Source organism: Phoenix dactylifera, unplaced genomic scaffold (assembly GCF_009389715.1).
Source record: "Phoenix dactylifera cultivar Barhee BC4 unplaced genomic scaffold, palm_55x_up_171113_PBpolish2nd_filt_p 001035F, whole genome shotgun sequence".
Classification (NCBI taxonomy): Eukaryota; Viridiplantae; Streptophyta; class Magnoliopsida; order Arecales; family Arecaceae; genus Phoenix; species Phoenix dactylifera.
In genome coordinates, this window is record NW_024068388.1 from 140391 (window position 1) to 162271 (window position 21881).

Genomic DNA, 21881 nt, shown 5'->3' on the forward strand with positions numbered 1-21881 from the left:
CAGAACCGACCAGTCAAAATTGACCTTATTTTCTGCCCCTTTAAACCCTTCTCTTTATCCTTAGATGAACATATTTCTTCCACATCTCTAAACTGGATAGCTATTGTATCAAATGTTTCTTCTCTCTCTCTCTCTCTCTTTATCTTATATTTGCTTGATATTTTAGTTTTGTGTCTTCATTGAAGCACCTATTAATATTCCATTTTCTTCAAGTAAATATTGCTATTTGATCTATCTTCTGCATTGATTAGGTTTTATAGTATTTTTTTTGTTTCATATCAAAGTTGGCTATTTCGATACCGGACCTTGTACCGGTGCCACATTAGCACAATAACAGTATGGTGTGAAATTTTTGGCACCGACATTCGGGTACGCCCTCTATGTCGGATAACGGTACCAAAATCGATACGGTACCGCGTATGCTCTTGTACCGTCTAATTCGAGCCGATATGGCATACTTTGCTTCATATGTTGCTTTAACTGTCAAGAGGTTTTATTTCAAATAAAAGAGGGCTACAAAATTAGTGGAATTATCTTTGAAGAGGTTTATTTTTTTTGTTAAGACAAAGAAGTAGAAGAAAATGAGAAGGAGATATCAAAATATCATGAATGCAAAGTAGAAATGTCACCTGCAAGGAGTAATCCAGATAGTACAACACTAGTGTTATTAAGTGGAGGAAACCTCTCTGGTCATGCTTGTAGAAAAATTTTGTAACAATTTATATGAAATTGTAGCAGATCATGGATGATTTTTGCTCCCTGTAAGCTAAGTGATTTTTGCCATGTTTGAGGGCTAGATGATGATTTTAATGCCCGAACACAAATGATTTAGTCTTTTCTACTTTGGAGATCTAATATGTGATGACACTTCAAATAGGTTTTCATTTCATGGCACGGATATTAGATTTTTTTTTTTTTTATAGAAGAATTGTACATGCTGATCTGGCTATCTTGTCATTTTTTCTTAATAAAGATAATATTTTCTTTTGAATGCTTCGAGTTATTACAAAATGACGTGAAACTCTAAGAGTTAGGTAGGGATGGCAACCACGAGTGATAGCTAGACACATAATCTGAAATCAAACTATGGTTGAAGGTTTGCATTCAGAAAATTAACTCCTTGCTCCCTATTAGACTTGCCCAAAAATTGTCTTAGTGTAGGTCTGTTTTTTCCTTATTTCTTTGCCTCTTCCTTTGGCTGTGACATATTACCGTTAAGCTTTGTTTTTATAATCTCTTTTTATTCTCTTAACAAGCTAAGCTGCATAAGGCTATAAATTGATCCGAGCACTTGAAATTAGCTCCAAATAGGTAAGAAATTTGAAGATAATTGATGTTGCATAAAGTTTAATCTATGTCTTTCATCACAAATAAGGATCATCAAAAAAAAAATTAAGATCAAATTAGGCTTAATCTTAGACTTTAGGATGGAAAAAAATTGAACTAAAGCTAGGTCTAGCTTGACTAAATTGAACCCTAGCTGTCCCATCTACCTCGAACTGATTCCTGTATTCATGGAGAAACTCATTCTTACCTCTAGCGTTAATGCGCATAGAAATTTCCGCCCGAAAAATGCTGTGACGCACAATTCAACGGACCAGATCTTTTTACGTACGGGGGTAACGGTAGATGGGACTGTCCGCATCAAAATTTCTACGCGGTACAATTTGAAAATGGATCGTGCATCCCTAACTCGTGCTCGCATTCTAGAACCCTCTCTTTTTGCCCTTTTCTCTCCATTCTTGCCCCGTTAAACCCTTCAGTCTCAGGATTGGTGCTCCCAACCCGTATACCCAAACCCTAACCCTATCGGTTTCTTTCCAGACATCCGGGGTTTTCGACTGCGCCCCTTTTCCAGAACTCCAGGGTTTCGCAGTCGCCACGGCATCCATGGCTTTCCGTCTCGAGGCCGGAGCCTGGGCACCTGCTCCGTCTCGGCCTTCGGTCTCTCTTCTCCCCCTTGGTCTCCAATGGCCGGAGAGCTGTGCCGTTTAGAAGTTCGTTTTCGCCCAAATCCCTGATCCCAAGGAAGGGGTTTCCTTCTGCTGGCCTGAAATGGAAACTGGAGAAGAGGGAGTGCCGAATGGTGGTCCGATGTGAGGCGGCGGTTGCGGAGAAGGAAGCGGAGGAGGCGTCTGGCGAGAAGTTTGAGTACCAGGCCGAGGTGCGGTTTGGTTTATCTTCTTATATTCAGTTGCCTGCATGCTGTTAGATAAGTTTTATTGGTGAAAGATGAGACTTTTTTTGCTGGATTCCCTCTTGGTCCTTTGCTTCTCCAGGGATGCGTTTATCTTGTTTGCATCTTCTCTCCATTTTTATATTTTCTATTGTCAAATGAAAAAGTTTTGGCCTTTTCCCAAGAAATCCGACCTGTCTGTTCATGCTGGGCTCTTATTATCCCGCAATGCTTATTTTTTGACAAGCGTCTGGTTCCGCTTCTTGTGGTTGCAGGTCAGCCGCCTAATGGATTTGATAGTTCATAGTTTGTACAGCCACAAGGAAGTATTTCTTCGCGAACTTGTAAGGTTGGTAATTGGTAATTGCAGTTGTCTTTTCTGTAAGTTCATAAATCTGGCATGGAACGGTATGGGGGATATATGGTTTCATTCATCTGATTTTTGTAGTTGAGTTGGCCCAGCATCATTCATATATTTCTGTGCATCCTTTGCATCCAGTAATCCCCAGGCCAGTCAAGGGTATTCCCAATTGTTTGTTCCGGTAGGTGGATTCCAAGAAGCTGAATTGCTCTATAATTTTGAACTTACTCTTGATCTATGTTCTCACATTTTCCAAGCATGTTTTAAATGTCTATTTCATTTCTAAAATTTGCGGTTATAATTGAGTGAAATTTGAATACTTACTGATGTAGATGAATTAAGCAAATAAATGTTTGTTTCTATGTTTCCTTTCTGCATATGCAAGCAAAGGGATGGCTTTAAAGGGTTGAAATGCGGTTGTGAAATAATATATTCTCGATGACAGTTTCCTTGTCTATCTTTTTTTTTCTTTTTTCTTCTTTTAGCAGAAAATTATATTGAGTGTGATCTTGTTGTGGGCAACTCTTTGCAGATCATAAATTCCTGTAATCTTAAAGGCATGGGCAACTACCACCCACTTGTCCGTTAAAAATGTGTTAAATTCTTGGCTGAATGCTAGCTATTGTTATTTGGATAATCAAGCCTACACAAGGAAAATATATATATATATATAATATCATCTCATGCAATGTACCAGCTAGTGTAAAATCTTGTCTGCATATTCAGTGTTCAGAAATTTGTAATACAAATTAATGACAAATCAAATTAGCTTTCTGAGAAGACAAACAGTGCTATGAGACATGCTAAAAACAGAATAAGGACTATAAGGGATCAAAACAATGCTATCAGTTTTATTAGTTCATTGAGGAAGATGGAATATTGGCATATAAGATGTTATTGCTTAAACCAAACTGATACCAAAGGAAGATGTAGAGCTTTGCAACAAAAAATTCTTGTAAATACAAAGAGATGCAATATGCACTATTAAGTAATAGTACTCCAATAGACTAGAAACGGTGAAGGTTTTAGTGGATTGCCCATCTCTAAATGCTTAAACAAAACAGAGGTTTGTTTAGTAGATTGCCAGTATTTAGAAATTACCCTACAGAAAGTTGATCATAGAAGTATGAAAGACTGCAAGTAACTTGCTAAGGTAAAACGTAATGGCTGATGAGCAGGTACCGAAAGCTCCTGCAAAGGGTGTCCTTGTAAATATGCATGATCCCAGATACTGGTACCATATCTTTTCATGCACATTTTGTTCTAATATGAGCAGGCACCTCTGTAAAATCCTAAAATCTTTGTGGTTAAAACAACCCCACTGGCTAGATCCTTGTAGCATTGTTCATGAAGGTATGATCATTTCACCAGTTTTTGCAGGATTAAAAGATGACATGGATTATTCTCTACATTAGACAAACCAACATGCCTCACCTCTATGGAACTGGCTCAAGACGTTCTATTTTCTGTGTTCTAGTATTTCAGGCAGAGATTGCAGCTTTGTAAGACAGGAGGGCTCTTTTATCTCTCTGTTTATATTTTTCACATTTATGTGTTCATAATGTTTTTATATGGTTGAATTTCCCTTTGCTCCTCCCAAATCCAACACCCAACACAGATCATAATCTGATACCTTGCTCATATGCAGGAGTGAATACTGCTGTTATGATTTTACACTCGGTTTATCTTTTATAGGATGTGTAATAGCACTTCATTTTCTTTCTGTAGATGAGAATTTCTTCTTTGGCACGTCCTAGCATAAAATACATTTTGCGCTGTTGAATACTACTGCTGACTGATGTCATTTCTTTTAGTAATGCAAGCGACGCACTGGATAAGCTGAGATTTTTTAGCGTGACTGATCCTTCTCTACTTGGTGATGGTGGTGAGTTGGAGATACCGCATAAAGCCTGATCCAGATAACGGGACAATTACAATCATGTAGGTTGCTAAAGACCTTGTTTTCCTTTTCTTCTAATTCAAAGTTCATATTTAAAATGTTTGAGATTTCAGTGACACTGGTATTGGAATGACCAAAGAAGAACTTATCGATTGCCTTGGACCATTGCCCAGAGTGGAACTTCCAAATTCTTAAAGGCTCTCAAGGTACTATTTTGTTCTTTATGACATTCTAAACTTAACATTATAACACGGATATCGTATTATATTTGCTTTTTTGTATACTCTTAGTAATGCATAGACTTATCTGACTATTGCATCAATCTTTAGATCACTAATATAGTATCTGGATATGTGTAGGAGAACAAGGATGTTGGGGCAGACAATGGCCTAATTGGTCAGTTTGGTGTTGGATTCTATTCGGCTTCCTTGTTGCAGACAAGGTTAGAACTTCCTCTTCTGAATAATATTTGATCTGTAGTTGATGGCGCTTAGATTTACCTCAACTATGTGTTTCTTAATTTTTTGTGATGTTGTTGAAATAATGGTCCCAAAATAGGTTGTTGTGTCAACAAAGAGTCCAAAATCAGATAAGCAGTATGTCTGGGAAGCAGTGGCTGACAGTAGCTCATATGTGATACGAGAAGAGACTGATCCCGAGAAGTTACTACGGCGTGGAACTCAAATTACCCTCTATCTTAGAGTATGGCAACACTAATATTCTTGTATGTGGATGTAGATATCCTCGATAGGTCTCTTATTCTTTTCTTTCTTCATCAGCCAGATGATAAGTTTGAATATGCGGAGCCCATCAAGATCCAGGGGATTGGTCAAGAACTACTCACAATTTGTGTCCTTCCCCATATACACATGGCTGGAGAAATCAAGAACTGTAGAGGTGAGATGTAGTCCTGGGCATGCCAATTTCTTCTGTTGACCCCTCTTTTAATTTTATTTAACTTTATTGTTGTGCACGCATTAACTTCTTTCAATTTTTATATTTGTTGATAGGTGGAAAGAAGAGGAACCTCCAAGACAGGGTGAAGAAGCAAAGCAAGAGGTAACTAGTGTATTTGATGGACAACTGGTTTTGGTAAATTACTGTCACATAGTGAGGCTGACTTATTCGCTGCTTGTTGGTAGGGTGAAAGAAGAAGAAGAAAACTGTTACTGAGAAGTATTGGGACTGGGAATTGGCAAATGAAACAAAAGCCTATATGGGTAAGTTTTGAATAATTTGCCTCCAAAATAAAAAAAAAAGTATTTGAGTACATGAGGCTCCTGCCACTGCAGGGTCTCGGGAGGGTCAGATATATGCAGCCTTATCTCTACCTAGAAGCTGTTTCCATGTTTTAAACCCTTGACACCCAGGTCATTGTAATAAATACAGCCTTACCATTATGTCAAGGCCCCGCACTCTAATAATTTGTTCCAACATATTCAATGAAAACTAATAGAATCTTAGACATCTTTTCGGTTTAAATTCCCCATTTCTAAATTCCTGATCAATTTCTGGCTTTTTGTTGACCTGTATCACTTGATCCCAGATCTGTGTCTCTGCTGTATATGCTGCCTTAATTAGCTAAATTTCCCCATTTATTGTTCCTTTTGCTGGTTTGCAGATGCGAAATTCAAAAGAAGTTCAGAAAGATGAATACAAACGAATTCTATAAGAAGACATTTAATGAATTCTTGGATCCTCTTGCATACACCCACTTCACCACCAGAGGTGAGCAGTACTGAAAGTTGACTAGGCTGTCATAAAAGCAGGTCGGCAATTCTTTTGGAGGTGATTATTGTAAAATTGGCTTGGTTCACTATGTAACAGGGGGAGGTGGAATTCAAGAAGTGTTCTTTACATACCAGGAATGGCAACCTCTTAACAATGAAGATTAATAAATCCGAAGACAAAGAATATTCGTTTATATGTCAAACGTGTATTTATTTCAGATGATTTTGATGGCGACTGGTATGTAACACCATATAAAATTGTAATCACAGAGTAAATTGTTGGTTTGATCATTTATTTTTTTCTGATTACTTGCACATTAATTCATAACTAGCATTTTCATATCTGAGTTGAATTAGTTGCTGAACTCAGTATTCCAATTGCAGTTCCCTCGTTACTTGAGCTTTGTGAAGGGTTGTAGTGGATTCGAATGATCTTCCTCTCAATGTTTCTCGTGAGATGCTTCAAGAAAAGTAGAATTGTAATCATCTGATGTTTATATCCACATAAAATGTTTGATGTCCACACTGTAAATCTTAGGCTATAGGCTTAGTATTAATCTAATTAATGTTTAAGGGCATCCTTTATAGATCTTTGTTTTGGCTTTTAAAAATATTTAATTTCCATTCAGCTCGACATTTTTTAAAGAATACCATACATATATATAAATATATATTTATTTATATTGACAGGTGAGAATATGCGGAAAAGGCTTGTCAGGAAAACATTTGATATGATCCAAGAAATCTCTGAAAGCGAAAACAAGAGGTGGGTAGTGCCTGAATTGGGCTCTCTCTTGTTCCATTCTCTCTTTGGAAGAATTAAGGTATGCTTTCATCATACATATGAGACCGTATTTAAAATTAATTATCAATGTCCTGCAGGAGTACAAGAAGTTCTGGGAGAACTTTGGAAAGCTTATCAAACTAGGGTGTATTGAAGACTCAGGAAATCACAAGCGCCTTGCTCCTTTGTTGCGCTTCTATTCTTCCAAAAGTGAGGAAGATATGATAAGCTTGGATCAATATGTGGAGAGTATGGCTGAGAACCAGAAGGCTATCTATTACTTGGCCACAACAGCTTGAAAAGTGCCAAAACTTGCGCCATTCTTAGAGAAGCTGATCCAGAAAGATATTGAAGTAAGCACCCAGATGGTTAACTACCGGGCAGCTGTTGTTGAATCACTTATTTTGGTTTGAATAATGATTCTCTGTTGCATTTTTTCTTCCTTAGGTTCTATATCTGGGTAGAGCCGATTGATGAGGTTCTATTCAGAACCTACAGACCTACAAAGAGAAAAAGTTCCTGTTGATAATCAGTAAGGAAGATCTAGAATTGGGTGAGTGTTATGAAATACCCTTGCAAATTATTAATCGGAAACATGTGTTTGCATCCTTTTGTTTAAAGTTATCTAGTTTATGGATGTGCATCTGCTGATGATAATTTGAGTTCTGATTTAGGTGATGAGGATGGAGGTACAAGAAAGAGAAAACAAGACAGGAGTACAATCTTATGTGATTGGATAAAAGCAACACACTTGGGTGAGTAAGGTAGCTAAAGTCCAAGTGTCAAAGCGACTAAGTTCTTCACCATGTGTTCTTGTCTCTTGGCAAATTTGGATGTCTGCAAACATGGAAAGGTATGCTTAAAAGTTTAAAATTGTGAAATTCTTCATTTTTGAGGACAACGTCATCTTGTCTTGATTCTATCTTTTGATACATTCATGTTTCTAATGTTCTTCCAATTTATGATATGTACGTCCTTGTGGTTTATAGCTTATGAAGGCACAAACCCTTGGTGATACATCAAGCTTAGAATTCATGAGAGAGAAGAATATTGGAAATCAATCCAGATCATACCATCATCAAAGACTTGAATGTAAGATTGTTTTGACTAAATTTATTTGCTTTTGATTATTTAAGCGTATCTCATTGGCCTAGTCAGACACAAACATGGTGTAAGATCTTATGCGCTATAATCAATGAACATATGGCAGGGAGGCGGATACTTGTTCTAAATGTGTTTGCCAATCAGCTGAAATTTGTCCATATTGTGGCCTGCCTCTAGGAAAACCTCCTCTGTCAGTTCTAACACAGACCATTTGCAGGCTGCTTGCAAGAATGACCCGAGCAGTGATGAAGCTAAGAGAGCGACCGATTTATTGTACGATACTGCCTTAATCTCAAGTGGATACACTGTAAGTCAATCAAATCCCTTGACCTTCTTTATGGTTTCATAGTGGACTGTTAAACCTATCTTCATTGTCCCTGTTTTTCTTCCTCTAGCCTGACAGCCCTGCCGAGTTGGGGAGCAAGATTTATGAGATGATGGCGATTGCACTTGGTGGAAGATGGGGAAGACTGGAATCTGAAGCAGCCGCAGAAGAAGCTGATGCGGAAGTAAGAACTGAAGCAGGCTCTGGTGAGGCGACTGAGGCGGAGGTGGTTGAACCTTCGGAGGTGCGCATGGAGAGCGATCCATGGAAGGATTGATCATTTTTTTTTCCGCAGGATATTATCTTTTAGTATCAATTCTGTACGAGTGTGAGTTGGGGCAAATCAAATTTTGTTGCCTGAAGTTGAAATCATCGAGTTGAGGAAGTGATTGGATGCATTGTTGGCCTTTGCACTTCAAATTTTGGCGGCTTTTGTGTCCGTTCTTAAGCGAGCTGTCATTTTCGAACAATAAGAAAGATGAAGAGAAGTTTATTTATGCCGGTTCTGAAATTAATGGTGTGTAAAAAAAGCCTTTTTTTATTATTTTTTTGGAGCTGATGCTTTGGGAGCGATCGATCTCTGGTACGTAGTCTTTTGGATCTTATTTGTTGGAAATGAGGCAGATCCGAAATCTTATTCTTAGATTAAAATATTTAATCTATTAGCTAAGGCAAATATTACTTTTTGTGTCTTAGAAAAAAAACGGTCACATTTTTTTTCAAATTTATCAATATTATGGATACTCAAAAAATTTTTCTATAGAAGGCATTGTGCAAGTCAATACCCAAATATTCATCAAAATACCTTTCATCAGTGACAATCATCCAAAGCTTCATGCCCTGGAACCTCTTCTCTTGTCTGCAGCTCTTGGGTCGCAGGCTTATGTGGTCCATCGTCTTTGGAAGTCTCATTTTCACCTCTGGGCTTGAAAGCAATCTTCTCTAGAATGGCACAGGAAGAGGTGATTATTAGTCTTCCATGAGACCTCCTCACTTCTCTTCCTCTCCTCATTCACCTTCAAGCTTCGATGTTTATTCCTCATCTTCCACCGATCGATCCACCAAACCCACCTCCAGCTTCCTACTCTCATCATTCCCCTTTTCGATTGTGGCACGGCAGCATGAAAGGTGGAATTTCCATGAGCTTCTCAAATTGTCATGTCACAGAATACCACATTGCCATTTTAAGCATGCCAAGGAAATTTGTTTTTCAGAGAATCAATATCGCACTGAAATTATTGAGGCAAAAAGAAGTTGCCCGTACATTTTATAACGCACACAATTAGGAGCTTACACAGCCAATGAAAAGACATAGTTCAAGTATAAAGGTAGACCAACTTCGATTGATTTCAATAATTTACAATTTGCAACTCCAATTTCAACCCTTCGTAACAGGTACGTGTTGTGCAATAACCTCTGATACATCCAATCTTTCCACATATATCATTCCTAGCATCTTTGCTCAACTCTACATGTTGAGTTGCTTTCTATTATCGAACCGAACAAAACTTGGACCATGCCCACTAAGGTTAGTGCTCCAATTTATTAACCAATTCTTACGAACAACCTACATATGCAAACCAGACATGAGACGCCACTGTTTTACTTCCTCCATACCAAGAATCACAGAAGCTCAAGACAGAGGTGAGGCCTTTTCCTTCTGGAAGAGAGCATAGGCATCACTGTATACAGCTATCGCATTTGAAAGCACGGCAAGGACGATCATGAAAACAGATAGATCTTATCCCACTTGGTCGCTATGCCACGAGGGTCCCTGAAATAACACAACAAAAATATCATATGCAAAACTTTGGAGCTCAGATATTAGCTGAACTGAACAATGTAAAGAAACTAATACTACCAAGCATCAAAGTTTTGGAGTTCGAGACAATAAATATGGGTGTGCATGTCTCAAGAAATATAAGGTCTAATATGCATATAATGAATACATGCACTATGCATTTTGTATATGGTGGTGTTTTGTGGCACACATTGACTCGAAAGCTACAAGATTTACAGCTAGAGCCATAACGCAAGTATACATTTGCAACGATCCAGAACCCAACCACCATACATTACCGGAGACTACCAATAGTGAATGATTCATATATAAGCAATACATGGTGCCATTGTAAGTTTATAGAACTAAGACATCGGTCCCTGTCTTCTATGTTGCAATTTTTTTTAGTTAAGCAAACCAGCTAGAATTACTTTAGTCCAACTGAACCATAGCAGTTTACATCACCAGATTATGCTGCGATAAAACATCACTGCCTGATTATATGTCAGAACTTACCTGAGGGTCAATGGCATCAGGGGAAAATAAATCCACAATGCAGACGCGGCTGTTGCACCAGTAAATTGAAAGGCATCCCCAAATGCTGGGAATGAAATTTGCGGCCAAGAAAATAACTGAGAGAAGCCCCACTGTAATTAGCGCAAACCACTCCGACGTTCCGAAGACAAAGGCATTGCTGAAGGAAAGAGGAGGCCATCCAAGTTGAGCCGGAGCGCGTGGAAGATGATGGGGAATACAAGCATAGTGGACAACATAGCTCACTCGGACAGCATCATTAAGCAGAGAGCTGTATGGGATACCAAGATTGGAGTCGACAGTTGGCGAGCACATCATCAAGAGTGGATTCACCAAAGAGGAGGAAACCAAAGAAGCTTGTGTTATGTAGACAGTAGAGCAGAGCACCAGTGATGTCTGTACGATGGGCTTGATCTGGAGGAGTCTTCAAGCTCATTGTCTATGGTGTGAACTGGCAAAATTATAAGAGTAATTAGAATTAGTATCCATTTACTTATGAAACATCTTTAGAACCTTTGGTAACTAATAAGCATGCCTGTTAATATGGAACAACAGACATTTTAAGTTCTTAAAAAGATCTATATTAGCAAAAGGAACCCAAACTTTTCTTAAGTAGGCAAACTTATCCTTACAAAATATAGACACGGTACCAAGTCTCCATGCAAAGCAGAAAATATAATATTTAGAGCCTCCATACCATTGTAATGGCAGATATATGCAGTTACGAGAACAGGGACCACTGTGAAGAGGTTCCAAATAGATACCATATTAGGTATATCAGGAAACAACTTGGGCATGGAAATGCTTCCGCCTCAGCAATTTACGATAGCCATCCCAGCAGTAATTACAACAAAAATTACTGCTAGTGCAACTGATAAAGCAGACGTGAATCTTAATGAATCTGCAAGAGAGGTGGCAGAATTCTCGATATCAGTCTAATTTTAAAACAAGGATAGCACAAAACAGTTAATTTCTTTGGAGAGATTATTAATTTGGAAGATACATGCAATGATTTAAGCAGTCAATCCACGCTTACCTATATGCTTGAAACATGCCAATGGAGCAAAATTACAAGAGTAGTGACTAGAAGAACAAAAAAGCGGCCATTCCACCAGTGCTCCCCAAACCATCCTTCCAAAACACCAGAATGGTGAACCCCACTGGATGATGTCCCGGAAAGCACGTCACCTTCTCAGAAAAAAAAGAGAAAAAAACATAATCCTTTAAGTTAGAATCATTAAATATTTCCCTATTGTATCAAGCAAAAGCATCTTCAACAATATGATGTAATTCAAGTAATACGTCCTTTGCTTTCTTAAACAATGCAATTGGAGAAGGAAGATCAGAAAAGCCACAAGTGTTCCAAGACATTACACAATAGCAGCAAATTCCTATAAGTATTATGATTGCCCCTAAACAACTGGCATGCTGTTTTAGAAGATAACATTGCTTCTCAAGATCATTAAAACTTTAAGGGATTTAACAAAATGCAAGTTCTCTATGACATAATTAAAGAGGTGCTAACATACAAAAACATAACATGCATGTATGACTCATTCATCTACTGGTCACGGGATTTGCAGGCAAGCTTATTAGCAAGGGGACTAACAACAAGTGATTTTTGAATAAGTTACTAAAGGTATGCACAATCATGAATTTTCTGATAAAAATGTTGAATAAATACACAATTATTATTCATCTGCTATAGCAACAACAGTATCCAAATCATGAAGATTGCTTTCACTACCACATTTCAGCATATAACTAACTTGTTTGTTATCAACTTCTTCGGGCACTGATAATATCATACGATGATATGCGAACTATTTTCAGATAAAACACAGATAACATAGAGCATCTCAGAATGAATTTATAGATCACACAAACAGCCAATGATAATTATATGCAGGACAGAGCAGAAAGAAATTGAGTATGTCTTTATCAGATGTCATACCAATAATTATCATGTAGACGATCATCATGCCGACATTATTTATGACAACGCAGATCTGTAGCAGCATCTTCCCGATTTTTCCAAATGCATCCCCATAACTCCTGCGTAGGAGATTGTTTTCCCCGCCCTGCTGAACCTGATCAACATATCGATCGAGGCCTCGGTGAGGAAAGCAAAGAATATGATAAGCGCAAGTCCAGGCACCAGCCCTAAGACTTTCATGGTGGCAGGGAGCGCCATGATTCCAGCTCCCACGACGGTCGTGGATAGGTTGAACACAGCCCCAGCAAAGGATGCTCCATTAAACCCATCATATCCTCCATCTACCTCGTGTTTGGTTGGTAGAAGAGGAGAATTATCATCAAGAATCTCTTTGTTCTTTCGTCCTCCCTTGTTCTCGGCCGGGGAAAGGCTTCCAATAGTCATGTTTATTTACTTCAACTTGCAATTTGGTGGCCTTGGATTCAAAAAAACAATCAAACTTCTGAAGTTAACTAAAGATTCTGGTAACCAAGGAACATAAACGAAGAAGCCCAGAGAAATTACTTGTCGGAATTGAGCTCTAAATCCAAATAGCCAAAACTTTCCCAGACTAAGATCGAAAAGGATGTCAGGATATTTTTGAGCTGAGAGCTGAAGAGATTTGACCTATCCAGAGTCCCAAACTAAGATACCGAGAAGTTTATGGCTTCATTGAAGCCCAATAGCAGGATCTCGAATTTAATTGGACTGGGGATGGTAGCGACTTTGGAGATTTTCAAGGTAAGATCAGCTGAATAATAAAAGCTAACGAAAAAACCAAAAATCGCCCAAAAAAACAAGACTTTGAGCTCTCAAAACAACATAGCTTAAAAATCCGAAGTTAATGTAGCAAAGGGCTATCTTGGGATCGACCTCAGCAAAACAACATTTAAAAAAAAAAAAATCTTGCTTGAGAAGAAAAGAAGAAAGAAGAAAACAAGAGCCTTCCTTCCTCTCCTTCGATCTAAAAACAAGACGTATCGTTCAAGTTTCTGACCGTTCCTATCTCGGATTTGACCCGGAACGCGGTGGAAAAACACCGATTGACGGTATTTCTATCACCTTCGGAAAGGAAAGACGAGAATTTTACTGGTTTTCAGACCTCCATGGGCGCCCAGATCGAGCTGTGTTCGAAACGAGATGCTGGATTACGGTACGGTTTTCGATCGTCGGAGTGGGGAAGGAGGAGGAGAGCACAGGGGAGAAGGGGGTCAGAATCTGATACTGTTTCTTGAGGCTTGAGAGTCCACTACAATCATAGGAGAGAAATGATAATTTATAAGGTTACGTCAAAAAAAAAAAAATCACAGAAAAAAAGACAACAGCGAAGCGTGCAAGGAAATGCAGGTCTCTCACAACATTTTGAAAATTTCCGCCTACGGGTCATACGCCGTCAACAGACAGCACTCATGTGATTCGCAGAAAATTTTTTACCAAACCAAAATATTATTTTATTAAAAATTTATTCACTAAAAAATAATTATAATATATTTAATTGATTAAAACAAATATTATATTTTAAAATAATTGATATTTGATAGAGCATTTAAAAATGCTGTGAATTATCTATTATATTTTTAATAAAAAATTCTTGATAGACTATATTTAGAAAAAAAAAATTAATTTTCAACCAATAAAAAAAGTAGTTTTTTCTTGTGCTCTTTTAATTTTTCTTATCCACAAAATATAAGAATCTTATTCCAATAAAAATATTATTATTTAATTTTTTAATTTTAATTAAATAAAAAATATTTTTTATTTTTTTGAACCAAATAAGTCTCCCATGTACGACAACATTTTATTATATTAAAATAAATTTCAGTACCGGCCTCGTGCTCCAGATGCGAAATCTAGCTGTACGAGCCAACTTGTCCCTGAATCGATAGATTTTTATTTTTTAAAAAGGTTTCCACTTATGCATGGCTTTAGTTCAACCGTTCGTTCATTCCGTCCCCCACGCTACCTAAACTGGTGTGAGACGGCCGCATGTTTTACGTAGCAATAATTCTATAAAATATGCAAAGTCCATTAAAAAAAATGACAGCCATTTGAATCATTATTTTTAAGAATAAAATAAACAGTTCACTATTTTTTTATATTAACATGCTTATATTGTAAAATGCAAAGTATTGTCAATTACTAGGGGCCTAGATTTGTTGGTCCATCTCCTCAGTCCTTCTGTCGGGTCGGCATCTCGCTGGGGTGGGGACTCCATGAGACGAATGGGTGAGAGGCTTTAGACAGAGTACCCATCGAAATGGAGGATTGGAGTACGCCATTTTCAAGCCCGGCCGGGACTACTCTACTGAGTATACTGGCTCTGGCAAGATTGCTCTAAATCTTGGTATTGAGAGTGGTGGCTGACCAGTCGCATGCAATGTGCCGGAGACTGAGAGTAGTGGCTGGGCAGGCCGGATTCTAGCTGGACTAGCTCCGGTCATGTTGTTGTCTACTGCAGGCCTTGGATTGCCACGATGAATGAGCAGATCGAACTGCTTATTGCCCACAAGCGCAACAAGTTGTTCTAGCGGAGCAGGTTCCGGGCTTCATAAGGGACCCTCAAGAGGTCGGAGTGCGGTATTGCAGGCGTGCAATGTGGTGTTTCTCTTCATTAGATGTCAATGTAGCTGGGACGGGATCCTTCCTCTAGCGCTAATCTGTTGCCGTTGAAATCTGGATCGAAGTCAAAGTGCAACTCGAAAGACTTTGAGGTCGGCTGGAACTGATTTGAGTAGGTTGGTCAAGGTGTCGAATGCTGGTCTCCTAAGCTGGTGACCTGCAAGAAGTCTGCTTGCTAGAGAGTTTTCGACAAGAAACCCTTCGATGCCTAAGGCAGAATAGAGAGGTGTGTGCAAGAAAAAAGATTTCAGCAGAGTGTGGTGCTCTGTGAATAATATAAGATGTATGTTCTTGCATATAATTGCATACATGGGGTTCTCCAGGCTACCCTTATATAGGAGAGCCGGATTTGTCATTACCTAGATCGACGTGATGCGCTCCAAGTGCCAGGCAGTGACCAGCGGTACGGCCTCGCGTGGGCGGTGTATGGTACTGACTATACGTATTTTTTCTAGCTTATTAGGCTTTGGAATCCACGACCTATGCCCCGGATACATAGCTATTGCAACGGCCAGTCGTTGTCCAGAATGGCCAATGGTCAGGGCTGTTAGTCCTTGTTGGCATGTGTTGATTGATTCATCATTTGGATGTGAGGTTATTCATCTTAGTCGGTCGGCTCTTCGAATGGGGCTAAAGTCGTCTAAGGTCAGCTTATTTTGAGGTCGCAGTGAGGCCGGTCTTGTCCAAAGTCGAGTGCGCAATAGCATTCTAATTTTTGCGAAAGCAAAAGAACTCTTAGACATCAATCGTCCATCAGATTTAAAATCCTCTTTCGATATTAAATCTTGTCCATGGTTTTTATTGCTACTCTTTATCAAAAGATAACTTTAAACTCCTTCAAAAAGAGGGGAAATTTTTTTAAGAAAAGATAGGTTTATAATGTAATCAGTCAAATAGTCCGGTATTGTAAAAAAATTTATTCTGAGATTTATATACTCTAAATTGAACATCATTCTAAACTAACCAACCAAGCCCTAAGGATCTAAAATCTGGGCTCCGGAGCATGCTGAGAGCATGGATGGGTGGTGGTCGATGGCAGACAAAGTCGATGAGGGAGGAAAACGGGGAGAAAACGAAAGGAGGGAAAGAAATACAAGGGAGGCTCAGTGGAGCGGCAATCATGGGTGCCTTTCTCGCCCGCACATGGAGAAGAAAAAGAAGGACGAGGGGTGTAATCCGCCTCCTCAGATGGCATCAAACGAACAAGGAAAGCCCCGACCCCAGGTCCTCTTTCCTTCCTTCTTGGGTTGAGCTAAAAAATGGAAGAAGAGAGCGGAATCCGATCCTCTCCCCTGTTCCCAAACAGGGCTGAGGCGTTTCCATAACAGTTATGGCTTTTACTCTCTGTGGACATCCGAAATGTTTACATGTAATTTAGCCCTTCTGAACTGTATAAAAGTGTCAGGTTGTTCCAAGAACATATCATTATCAAAATTAGATACAGCTCCGGAAGCTGGAAGCTATAACTAATTAACTTATTAAAACTTTTAATACCTAATATTACTGAACAACACTTCATGCATTTATATATCTGCTAAGTTTGATATCATACTCCAATGTTTTGATCACTTACCTAAATGGATATTTAGTTCCACTGCCAAGACTTCCCTTAATTCTACTTGGTAATCACACAAACTTATTTCGTGCTTTGTGCTCTAGGAGGCATTGGTAATCAGGCCATAGTTAGATGACCGTCACTTGATGCAATATGCTAACAGAATGATTATAATTCAATGCCAGATAATGGTCTCCAAATTATGTGCCTTTACAATATAGCTCCACTTTTAGAAGTTATGACTCCAGAACTGGTTTGAGATCATCATCTTAATCGTAGAATCTTTCTTCAGATGCAATTTCCAAGTTGAAGTATAATATAATACTTATGCTGCAATTGAAAAGGCCATTTTCCTCTTGAATCTTTTGGTAATTGCTATGCTAGTATTTCAAAAAAAATCTAAAAGATAATTTTCCGCTTCCTACGACAGAGAGATGTTCAGAAAGTCCATCCGAACTAGACTACATCAGGGAAGAACATGTAGAGCTTCTACCTGCACCTTCCTCAAAGATGACATGCTGTTAAATACAAATAGCTGCTATACTTAAAAGAGAACTGATTAATATAATATCGATATGCTGTGACATGACTCCAGATACAACTAATCAAAAGCACTCAGTTTTATTTTTGATGTTATTTGAACGACAAAAAAAATTAAAGATAAGAATAATAAAGAAGGAAAATGGAACATGATATTATTTGTTAAAAGGTGAGTCTACAACATCTATTTTCCATTACCTTGAACAAAGAAACTTGTTTCGTGCTGCAAAAATAGAACCACCCTAGTCATGCATCTCTTAGTGACAGGATTCTGTGATTACTCATTGCTAAGCTTTTGAAGTTTCTGGTTAAATTGCTCTATATACCTCTAATTTGAGAGAGAGGAAAATTATCTCCACAGGAATACGCTCTCTCTCTTATATTAATCTCTGAAGAACGAACTAATGCACTTTAGGAGATGTAGTAGAGCCTTGCGGGGAACAACCCCAAAATTGCTAATACAAGAAGCAACCATGTTCATGCTCCAGAATTATATCATTCAGAGAAAAAAATTGCATCTTCCACTGGAACTACCAGAATTGTATACCCTGCATCTTTGAAGCATGCAAACTTTATTATCTCCTTAAAAGAGCAAATACGAACAAGCTCAAGATGTAGAAAAGATACGATCAGAGCTCGATTTTTGTATGATCTGACAGCACCCACTGTGAACTATCTAGCTATCAAGGGCATGAACAGGTTGGCGGCTTCACATGGGGAATCCCTCGCAAGGTTTACCATTTAACTCTTGGGCATTGAGAGGGGGATTAGCACCAAAAGTCATTTGCATAACATTGTGGAGCTCCTCGTTCCATGCATTAGGTATCTGAAATTAATTCAAATCCAAGCACTATTAATATGAATCACCCACTAAGACAAAACTAAAGCATCATTCAGTTTCAGGCATCGAAATCATCACAACACTATAATGATATGCAATGAAGTATATTTATGCTTTGATTAGAAATATAATAAACATAAACTGCTAACTATGTCAAATTCATCAAACCATATGTGTGAGAGAGCTAATCATCTAAATGGGCAAATTATAATTGATCTCACTTCAGGGTATCAGGGTAGATTGTTAATTAGCAAGTCAACATAACGTACTCGTTTGTCTCTGACATTTGAAAGGTAGAGAAAAGAGATGGTTGGTCTAATAAATTGTTACAGACCCATGAGACATTATTACCCAACTTCCAGAAAGCAATGCTTCTGATTTATTAAGGATGAAAGCTTTTCAGGCTATTCGATGATTAGATCAGTTTCTGAAGTGAAATAGTTATACTGATACAGATTTATTTCATCGGAGGGAGAAAAAGGGTTCCTTGAAGCTCCCATAGGACGGTATGGAGGAATGGTAAAAGCTGAAAGAATTATCAAAGAAGCAGAATATCATGGGGCTAGATAAGACCATGAAAAAATCCATTAGGTGTTAGCAACTTAACCGCTCCACAACTTTCAGCACGTATGAGACAATATTAGACTTAACTAAATGCTCAAACTCAAATAGCCAACGTAGAATTGCTCAATAAATCAATTATGATATCTCTGTACCAAGATTTCAGAGGGCACACACTATGTTCATACATTCAGCTTGAAGTGGATGCTCGAGAAAATGAGGCTTCGAGCATGGGAGTTGGGAAGAATTGATAGAAACCATCCATGCAGAATGAAAATATAGTTTCTAAGATAACAGTAACAACTATATCGAAATTAACTATTCATTAAAAAAAAAAGAGATGATATTAACTTTATTTACAGATGCACCTCAGAATTGTCAACTTTCCCAAGAAATAACGACTGAAAACAGGAGTTTTTTTTCTCAAGAATGAAGTTGTTGACCAATCCCAGTAACTGTAGTCAGCTAGAGGGCCACGATAGCTGTTATGAAACCTCAGACTTTTGGGCAACATCCTATTCAAACATTCAAGCAAAAGGGATGAAAGTTGCCACTCTGCACCAACATCCACTACAGCTCTCTCAAATGCTTTAGGCAATATAAACTCTATTCATGGCAAACAAGCTAGGTAGGTCAAACATTAGGGTTCAGCATGTTTGCTCTTCGATGAATGAAATTATTCACAGCAGATTTATAGTGCACAGCTTTCTCTTTTGAGTCTCATAAATTTTGATGGGGACATCAGAGCCACTCGCTCGCATTCGCACCAGAGATTGGCATCATTGTGGCTGGGAGATGATCTTAAGCCACCAGATTGAGTCGGGCCCCGAATTAGGTCCAATCTAGTCTGCGTCTTTTTTATTTCTGCATTTTGCTTTTGTTTGATCGAGTCAATTTGACCATTTGCTCTTAGTCAAGTCAATTTGGTTAGTTGTTTGTTATTAGACAAGTCAATTAGGTTAGCTATTAAGTCATGTAATTGGGTCGAGAGATTGGATCGATTTTGATATGTAATCAATCAATTGACTTAATCAATTGATTGAGGGTTCAAGTTTGGTATGTCGTCAATTGATTGACTTGATGTAAGGTCTATATAAAGGCTACCCCTCTCATGAATTAGGGCATTGAAGAATTGAATATACTCTAGCCTCCCTTTCTTCTCTCTCTTTCCTCCTCTTCTTTTCTTCTTCCTCTTCCTTCTCTATTTCCCCTGCAGTGGTCCTCCATCAATTTTATGACTTCATTTTTCTTATTTTTCATCATTTAACTCATTTCTTTGCTTAGTTCTTGGAGAACCATTCCCCTACTATGATCCTTGAGTGCTTTATTTCAGATCCATGCAAAATTTCAAATAGAAATCATGGTCCACCTAAATCTGTCACTAGTTTCTGCAATACAAAAGAATTTGACGTAACAAAAATATAGTGGAGAAATATGTAGGTAAGTAATAAAACCTGAGGCATAGGTTCTTTGTATCCATTAATGGAAGTCAGTTGAGCATTCATTGCTGTTCGAAGCGCATCAGAATGGTTTACAATGCCGGACATCCCTGCTTGAACAAGACCCTGTTGAGATGGATGTAGTTGAGGATGAACCGTATCTCTTGAGAAACCAATGGAAGATGAAGGACCGCCTCTCGAATGAAAAAGCTGTCATGAGAAAATAAGAGTTCATGACCCAACTAAACTGAGAGGATATTAATTAACAATAACTAACATCATTGTATCCACACACACACGCGCATATATATATATATATATATATATATATAATATATATAGCCAAAACAATGTAAGAATTCTTTGAAGCAAATAATGCCCAATATACAAATCTAATTAATGTACGATTTAATGTACATCTTTAGAAAGAAGTCCTTCTATGTTGAAGTCCAGCCTGGGATTGACAGCAGCAAGCTTCATTGACAGAAACTGGCACAGATAAAAGAATAACCAAAATATGATGTTATTCCTCCTATGAGTAGTTTATCCATAGCAAATTGTGCAAATTGAAACCTTTGTAAATCGTAAAAGAAGAACATATTGGCTGATCATGAATTCAGGCTTAATGTCCTTTGGTTCGAAGAATGAATCATAATAGTTTAGTTATGGCCAACAGAACTATGAAGCACACCTCAACCTGCCGTTGCAGTGATTGAACATAGTTGATGATCTCATCCAGCATGACTGCTTTTCCTGTGACCTACATTCACATGTCAAGAAGAAATGGGCATAAAAACAAACTTTCTAGATCAAACCCCAAAGGGCATTGCTAGAAACCTACTTTACTGCAACCAGGAACAAGTTCTTGAAGAAACTCATCCGTTCACTAATTTTTTCCCTCCTCACCTGCAAACACATGTCCATCCATGTAATCTCAATAAGCTTCTCATTCTAAAGGACTAGACCTGAAAAAACCTTAAATCAGTTAGAAATCAGAATTCCTGTGGTGGCAGAACCTTACTCTTTCTGCAAGACTGTGGCTATTAGTTGCCTGGCCACGCCGTGCTCTCACATGAATACAATCCTCCTTCGGGGCATCCGAGCTATCCTTGGCTTGCTTCCCATTAGGCTTGACAGTTGCCATAGTTGAGCTATTTTGTCCTGGCTTCTGTTTAGTGTCCACATTATCCTCTGTGGTCTCAACAGAAGGCTGCGAGGCTCCTCCTTGTACTCGGTCTGGTTCGATATCCTACCATGTAAAATTTATAGACCTATAAAATATGATTGATAATTGATTCGAGTTGAGGAAAATAAAGCAATACATCAAAGCAAAGTATATCTGAAGAAGTGGAAACCATCTACCTGACCGGACCTTTTCCTCTTGTTAGCAGCAAGTCCTTTGGAAGAAGAATCCCCAGCTGGACTAGCCAAATTAGGTGCCTCCTCTTGCCCACCTCCACTGAACTCAGGCTCACCGGACTCATTGCCTGAGACACCAGCACCATGTAAGCTCCCTTATCTCTCTGCTCCTTCATCGGACTTCTACTGCTGGATCCATGATCAATAGGCAATGAGGCAGCCATACGAGCTTCAGTTGGGCTCATTTTACTCTTTTGTATCTGAGCTCCCAGGGCACCTTTCCGAGTATTAGAGTAGA

The 21881-nt window shown here is 38.5% G+C and overlaps 1 protein-coding gene and 2 pseudogenes across 1 annotated transcript; 1 reads left to right on the forward strand and 2 right to left on the reverse strand.

Moving 5' to 3' along the window:
* The first annotated feature begins 449 nt into the window (after positions 1–449).
* LOC120107829 lies at positions 450–8800 on the forward strand (annotated as a pseudogene).
* A 1111-nt stretch (positions 8801–9911) lies between these two features.
* On the reverse strand, positions 9912–13463 carry LOC120107833 (annotated as a pseudogene).
* Positions 13464–17510: 4047 nt separating this feature from the next.
* LOC120107834 (transcription factor bHLH49-like) lies at positions 17511–21874 on the reverse strand. Its single transcript, XM_039121315.1, is given in 8 exon segments — positions 17511–18209; positions 20240–20434; positions 20642–20713; positions 20916–20984; positions 21066–21100; positions 21103–21130; positions 21246–21473; positions 21587–21874. Coding segments are annotated over 7 exon segments (639 nt in total). The 5' UTR covers positions 21369–21473; positions 21587–21874; the 3' UTR covers positions 17511–18092.
* Between the last annotated feature and the right edge of the window lie 7 nt (positions 21875–21881).